We start from the raw sequence: 8,433 nt of genomic DNA on the forward strand, positions 1-8,433 counted from the left end.
AGGTGACATACTAGAATCAATCAAGAATACAAAGCATAAAATAATTGATTTTATTAATCAATTAAAATGCCTGAAATGCACTTTAATAGAATATTAACTAACAGTAAATTTTCATTGATGGTTTGGTTGACCTGGTTTTATATTACCAAAATGAATATAAAGATTAATTTAACGACATCATTAAAATACCAACTTCGTAATATTGATTTATAGTGATAGAGAACGCAATTTATTCAAATAACTTATGGAGGCAGTTATACAAAACCTATTTACAATAATGACTTCATTTACTTCAAAATTTTGATCAGCACGATTTAAATAACAGCTAATAATATGAAGATACAAGTAAACACACTCTATGCTAGACAAACATTATGTATGTCCTTCATGCATGATTAAGTTGCTGCCCAAATAAACTTAAAATTTCAGACATTCTGTCAGAAGTGCATGTCACATGCATCATTCAAAATATTAAATATGCTGAATTCCAGTGTTGTAATACGATAATGTCAACTAAACACAGCTGAAATAAGGCTGTAAACACCACATCACAAATGCTGGATGTAAGCAATAGCAATACTAAATAATGGTATATTTGGTAACTAATTGTGCATGAAAGACACAAAAATTAGTTATAAATTCATGCTCATCTATGGGACAATATAGCACACAGTGACTGGTCAATAGACACCATTATCACAACTGTTTATACAGGCTGACAGATTCTTTAAAGATGGGAAACATCAGCACTGATCAATATAGCAGTTATAAATTTCACCTTAAAAAACTGTTAAAACTTTAGTATGATCAATATTTATATCAATATAACAGAAAACCAGGGGAAAAGATGTCGATTTAAAAACGCTATACACCAACAGCACGACTGACTGAATCACATAGATTGCCCGAAGCATAACATTCAGTAACAGCGAACTGATTTAACCCAATTCTTACCCTAAACTCAGACTTAAACTTAATAAAAAAACAAATACTATACTGACCAAAATATCTGCTTTTTTTCTTAGAGTCCATTTTTGAGGATTTCAGTAAAGTCTCCATGATTATTATCACTGTTTATCACTCCATGATGTATGCACTCACTCCCAATACAACATAGTCAATGAGACATACTACAGAAATACAAATATTGGTGAGGGTTGTCTCAAAAGTACTCCATGTACAATAACTGTAACTTGTGTGTGTGTATTGGCGTAGGCTGAATCAGTTTAGTCATTGTGATCTTTGTTGGGGTAGGTGTAGAGCTTTGAGGATGACATTGATTCTTTATATATTAGTAAGAATGTAAAATGTTATCTCAAGATCTTGGTATGGACCTCTTTACATACAATCGTTCTATCGCAACCATGCATGTAAACACTTCTACTTTGCTGTATACTGTTTCCTTGTTGTTGGTTTCTGTGGTTTTCATGTAAACATAAGGTGGATAGAATTTTCGTTAACATTGCTTTTGAATCATCAAAACGCCAACAATTTCATACACAAATACATAATATGAAAATTAAATAATAAAACAATAATTTACAAAAATAAATCAATTATTCTTTTAAATTGTAAATGTAAAATATAAAAAAATCACAGGTTGTGAATAAATGAAAGCTTGTCAGATTTTTTTTTAAATTTTGTTTAGAGGTCACAGTGACCTTGACCTTTGACCTAGTGACCCCAAAATGGGTGTGGCATGTAGAACTCATCAAGGTGCTTCTACATATGAAGTTTCAAAGTTGTAGGTAGAAGCACTTTGATTTTAGAGCCAATATTAAGGTTTTAGCACAACGACGACGGCGGCAGACAGCGGCCGACAAGCTGGCTATGACAATGCCTCAGGTTTTCTCGGAAAACAGTTGAGCTAAAAATTACATTGATTTTTTAAAATAATTTAAAGATATTAAGGATCATGCTTGCATATATAAAAAGTATAAAGACATTTACCTGGAAATAGAACAAATCATTAAATATGGACATAGTGGTCAAGATTTAATAATAAACCTTAACCTATAGTGACCGTTTTTGGGGCACATTATGTGACCATGATTCAAACTCAGCCTAAATATTGTGAAGATTATCATTCTTACTAAGTTTCACCAAGATTGGATAATAAATGTGGAGTCTGGAGTGATAATGAGGTAAAAGTTGACAGACACAACAGACCACTCAAAACACCAGATACTGGACCTTATATACTGACAGTAATTGATCTGCTTGAGCACTCCATGCTGAAGTGATCACGGCCAAAATCAGCAACATCAGTGCCAGAAAACATAAACAACAAACTGCACATTATTACCTACCTGAACATGAATATGACATTTTTACTGAGCTTCTTAAAACATTTATTGGATTTCATTCACTGATAAAAAGTTTGTGATTCATAATCTAATGGGGATCGTCCAGCGAACACCACAATTATCAGCAGCCCAAGCCTGGGTGGTTTAGGTCTTGACGTTTCCACATCAATAAACAGATAGCACCAGATATCACTGTCAGAAAACAGTTAACAGCAGGCTAGTATTTTATCAACATACATCTCAATATCACATTAGGGTCCATTTGTTGGTCTATCCATAACCATCAAGAGGGCTGGTCAATGAGTGGCTAGATTTCATGCGGTCACTTAATTTGAGTCATTTTAGCCAGTGGCTACTTTGATTTAATATGGTGATTGCTCTCTGTGCCTGCCTTACAGCCATTAGCTATAACTGTAAATGAAGATAAACAAGATTTGTGTCCATAGAGCACCATGCCCCAACATTCCCCTCTTGTCTCATAACTCCACTTATGCCAAATAAAGTGTGACCCTAACCTTTATGTTAAGAAGATCCTTGTGTTACACATGAAACAATGGGGTATGTTGGCTTACATCTGTTCCAAGTTATTCTGAAAATCTACTTAAATGATGAAAAAGTAATGGTTCAGACAGGAACTTTCTAACATATGAACATAGTCACAGAAAAAGAATGTGACTGCTGTATGCCGCAAGGAGGCATACAAATAAAAAATATACCAAATTAAATATATTGCTACTTCTTATTGGTAGAGGTCTTAAATAATGATGCCATTAAGCATTTATTTTAGAGCTAAACTGAGATCAATGTGCTCATACCGAATTATTGTGATCACCTTTTGTCTGTTGCGCGTCCTCCGTCCTCTAGCTGTTGTGCGCTGTCAACATTTGCCTTGTGAACACTCTAGAGGCCACATTTATTGTCAGATCTTCATGAAACTTGTTCAGAACATTTGTCTCAATGATATCTTGGTGCAGAGTATTTTTCCTTATATGACTAGAGTGAAACCTTGTTAACACTCTAGAAGTCACATTTATTGTACAATCTTTATGAAACTTGGTCAGAATATTATTTTCTGATGATATCTTGGATCAGTTTGAAAATGGTTCCAGTCTGTTGAAAAACATGGCCACGAGGCACTTGGGCATTTTTCTTTATTTGACTATAGTAAAACCTTGTTAACTCTCTAGTTGATAATTTGGCCAAGTTTGAAAATGGTTCCAGAAACATCTCAAAAGTTGCTGAGAGCAGTTAAGTTCCCTGAAGTCTCAGGTGAGTGACGGTATGATCAATATGATCATTATATTGATCTTTTGAAACTATTCACAGGATCAATTATGTTGGTCATACTCATTTCATATCAAACAAGAGTGCCAAACTGTCACAAGATACGCCCGTTTGAAGGTTTTGGACAACTTGATAACTTTACCATGATCCATACTTGAACTTGACCTACATATCATCTAGACACAACTTCTGACCAAATTTGGTGAAGATCGGATGAAAACTACTTCAATTAGAGAGCAAACACCATGCTAAATCCTTGAAATGCAATAAGTGACAGATTGACCTAGTTTTGGACCCGGTATGACCCATATTTAAACTTGACCTAGTTATCATTTAGACACAACTTCTGACCAAATCGGATGAACACTACTACAATTAGAGAGCGGACACCATGCTAAATCCTTGAAAAGCACTAAGTGACCCCGCAACCTAGTTTTTGACCGGCATGACCCATATTTGAACTTGACCTAGATATTGTCTAGAAACAACTTCTGACCAAGTTTGATAAGGATCGGAAGATAACTACACTGTAACTCCAATATAACGCGCTCTGTTATAACGCTGAATCCAATATAACGCGGGGGATGCTTGGATCCCATTTTTTCTCCAACCTTCCATTTGATTTCTGATTCAAATCCGTATTATGCAACTTCATGTATTTTCAGACAATTCAAAGATGGCGGCAATCACATGTTGATTGCTTTATTCAACCGTCCGTTGAACCGATTATAATCGCCTCGAGGTTAAACAACACTGACAGCTAATTGGTGTTAATCTGTTGTGTAATGTCAATAAAGGTGTGAAAAACTCTCGTGTCAGTGTTTATTACATGTATTCCTCATCAGAGCGGTTCACTGCGATAATTTCCATAAGTTAAGTGCAAGCGGGATAGTTATACAATTAAAGTAATTCAAAACGATTGAAACAGTCTTACTTTGATATGGTTGCAGTTTGACTATATTAAATGAGCGGCTGTGAAATATACTGCCCACTGTATAAAATAACTTTTTCTGTCATTTCATTATCATTCTAGTATTATGCCATTTATTCTTTCAGTTCGTGTATAAGAAATTAAAAAATGCAGACAATTTATTTACATGCGAACGCAGTGTACCGGTAATTGTTAACAGAGTTTCGCTTTCATTTTCGCGCGGTATCAGAAAGTCCCCGGGAAACACGTTTTTTGCATGCGTATGAAGCAATAAAACAATTATTTGTACATGAATTGTATTGCATTCAATCTAAATTTAAAGTCGCTCGTCCAATGAAAGCTCTGTCCCATAATGCACTGTACTCTTAACACTTCTGAAAATGGCATATATGCGTACGGTTGTGTTTACGAATTTTTTAAACATATATCGTCATTAATGTTCAAGATTATTATTTTTTAAGTGATGTTGCAATTTTATTGGATTATCGGATAAATGTGCACATAAGAAAAGCGGTATGTATACTGTTATCGATACGATTCGGTTTATATGCATGTATTTGCGTCAACACAGCATGGCAATATACATGACCTATATTATAGGCTATTCTATACCTGTTTTTTTTATAGCGCCCTGCAGTAAATGAGCTCAAAACTTATAACGCGGATCTGTTATAACGCCGTTTCGCGGCTTGGACCCCATTGACCGCCCTATATTGGAGTTACAGTGTACTTCAATTAGAGTGCGGACACCATGCTAAATCCTTGAAATGCCAGGCTTTTTCTGCCCTATGCCACGGGTCCGAAATTCAGCCCCATTCCCAATGCAAATCTGGTTGTTTTTTTCCCAATTGAAAAAAAAAAATTCCCAATTCAAAAAAAAAAAAAATATTTTTTTTTTTTTTTTTTTAACCTTAAAGGGGCCTTTTCACAGATTTTGGCATTTTTTTAACTTATTCATTAAATGCTTTATATTGATAAATGTAAACATTGGATCGTAAAAGCTCCAGTAAAAAATCAAGAAAAAAAATAAAAAAAGGAAAAGAACATTGCCCGTAGCAGGTTTCGAACCAGTGACCCCTGGAGTCCTGCCAGAGTCCTGAAGTAAAAACGCTTTAGCCTACTGAGCTATTCCGCCGAGTACACATTATAGACGTATTTTATACCTTATATAAGCAATCTTCGTAGTTTCACAAAATTTAACGACAAAAACAGAACTCTCCAAATTATTTAATCGTTTCGCGTTGCAACGCTTTATAATTTTTAGGTTTTAAAATCGTCAAAAGATGCATAAAATGGCTATATTAGAGCATGGTTAATGTTCAGTATTACTGTTTCCTCACAAATATCATAACTAAAACGAAAACTTACGAATCTGAAACAACTTTTTTCAATTTTGTCAATTTACCTAAGCGTGAAAAGATCCCTTTAAGATAACCTGATCCGGTGTAGAAAATAGAAAGCATTGCATAATTAAATTATTTGTTGCCTTGAATTTGTTTTAAAAACTGTAAAATATGTTAATGATTAATTAAGACTTTCCTTATTTTCCTCAAAATCCGGCACTTCGCGCCATTTTTTTCACCTAAAAATAGGTCTGGCCTTTTCCCCAAATTCAGATTAAAAAACCTGCACTTATTACACATGTTCATTATATTTTGTAAAAAGTTATCAAAATAGTCGTTATTTACCAGTTAACGGTTTCTTTGAAATATAAGAAACAGTTTTTACATGCGATTATTTTTCCCAATTGAGCCAATTTTGTGATTAATTTTTTTCCCAAATGGGGGTTTTCACGACGTGAAATTCCCAAAATTCCAGTGTGGCGTTTTCCCAAAATGGAGCGGAAAAAGCCTGAATGCACTAAGTGCCCCCTTAGACCTTGTTTTTGACCCGGCATGAGTTTTTGACCCGGCATGACCCATATTCAAACATGACCAAGATGTTGTCTAGATATAACTTCTGACCAAGTTTGAAGAAGATCGGATAAAAACTACTTCAATAAGAGAGCGGACACCATGCTAAATCCTTGAAAGTGACCCCGTGACCTAGTTTTTGACCCGGCATGACTCATATTCAAACTTGACCTAGATATTGTCTAGATACAACTTCTGACCAAGTTTGGTGAAGATTGGATGAAAACTACTTCAATTAGAGAGCGGACACCATGCTAAATCCTTGAAATGCACTTAGTGACCCCGTGACCTAGTTTTTGACCCGGCATGACCCATATGTGAATTTGACCTAGATATTGTCTAGATGCAACTTCTGACTAAGCTTGGTGAAGATCGGATTAAAACTATTTGAATTAGAGAGCGGACACTGCTGTGGAAGCCGCCCGCCTGCCGCCCGCCAAGAGTGAAACTTTAACACGTCCCGTTTAAATCTTGGCTTAGATACAAATTCAGAGGTCTGCTGCACTACAAAATGAACACAACAAAGTGCAAAAAGGCAAGGTTAATTCTATGATCCTGACACAAAGCCTCCATTGGGCTTATCAGTTCCCGAGCAAGTTCCCGAGCAGATGTAACAAGGTGGTAACAATAGTCACACCTTTCAGCACTACTAGTGTTGCCAGATGAGCAGAACCACATAATTAGACTTGTCAATCATTCAACACCCTTGGGTCTAATGACCTTAAAGATGGCACTGCTAATGGGGGAACTATGTGAAAACAGAGTACAAGCAATTATCGGACAGAGGCTGTGGAAAGACAATGTAGGAATAAGAGTGAATATTATTTACTTAAGACACAAAGACTTGTAAAACCTTTAACTATGATAATGTTGTCAGTTGTGGTGGTGACAATTATGTTTAGCATGGGAGAAGATTGTGATGATTTGGGTGAGGAGGAGGAGGAAAAGGAATAACATCATAATAACGATAATGTTGGCAATTTTGATTTATCAATAATCATAGTATAAGCCCCAGTTATGTTGTTTATACTCAAATATTATTTCCGACAATTTTGAAAGTCAAACATTAACAAATAAATATTATTCCACATAGAAATCAAACACAGTGGTGTACAATATTAAGCTAACAATAACAGCCCTAAAGTACAGAAAAGCAACCACCTACCCATAATGTGTGATCCTTCAGACAGAATATCCTCATCTGCTGGTCTGGTGCATGCAAACAGCGAAATTCGTGAGTTCTGACGTACATATGTAGGCATTTTGGACTGAATGTAGATCACAAGCCACTTTATATCTCCAAAATTGTTAAGACACTCTGATGTTCAACATGATCACACACTGCCACCAATGTTTCATATATAACACGCTTTCAACTCCTTTTTACAGAATGGTTACCAAAGAAACGTTTTACAATATTAATATGGCACCAATGCCGTCATCATTTTATGGCACACAGACTTTCTGCAGCTTTTGCTCTCATGTTATTTCAAGATTTTTGTCTCAAGATTATCACATTTGTTTACAGCCTCGAGTTCAAAGAACTTCATTCATTGAAATGATTACCTTTGCATGATTATCTCCAAGAACCAGAAGCGCTTCATGCATTTCTTGTCAACCATCAATGTGTTCATTATGTCCCAGTAAATACTTCTTCTGCTTATCAAAGTAAAAAATTGATAAGGGAAGTAACTTTACTGTACCTAATTAAGAAATGCAATAATAGTTACTTTTCCTCATTTTAAGTACTTATGGATCAATGTCTGTTGACTTTGAAAAACTGAATATAAAATCTGTGATTTCTTTATCTTTATCTCTAATCCATTATAATTTCTAAGATTTGCATAACAAGATTATCCAAATAATCATTATATCATGGCTGTTAACTGCACAGCTAAATGAAGAAATACAAATATCTTGAACATTGCTACTGCCAAGCGAAACTACTTTTTGCTGAATTAGCAAGTTAAACGTTGGTATTATTTTCCAGCTGAATTAA

The 8,433-nt window shown here is 35.1% G+C and overlaps 1 protein-coding gene across 2 annotated transcripts in view; it reads right to left on the minus strand.

Annotated features, from left to right (window-relative positions):
- LOC127879547 (SLIT-ROBO Rho GTPase-activating protein 1-like) overlaps positions 1-8,137 on the minus strand; it is a 73,225-nt gene extending 65,088 nt beyond the window's left edge. Inside the window, exon 1 of one of the 2 annotated variants that reach the window (XM_052426471.1) lies at positions 7,600-8,137. In XM_052426471.1, coding sequence (XP_052282431.1) covers positions 7,600-7,696 — 97 coding nt within the window. In that variant the 5' untranslated portion in view covers positions 7,697-8,137. Of the gene's footprint in view, positions 1-1,001; positions 1,128-7,599 lie in introns of those variants that run through there. The other variant, XM_052426479.1, reaches the window with a different exon arrangement.
- Between the last annotated feature and the right edge of the window lie 296 nt (positions 8,138-8,433).

The sequence above is a fragment of the Dreissena polymorpha genome, chromosome 1, assembly GCF_020536995.1.
Source record: "Dreissena polymorpha isolate Duluth1 chromosome 1, UMN_Dpol_1.0, whole genome shotgun sequence".
Classification (NCBI taxonomy): Eukaryota; Metazoa; Mollusca; class Bivalvia; order Myida; family Dreissenidae; genus Dreissena; species Dreissena polymorpha.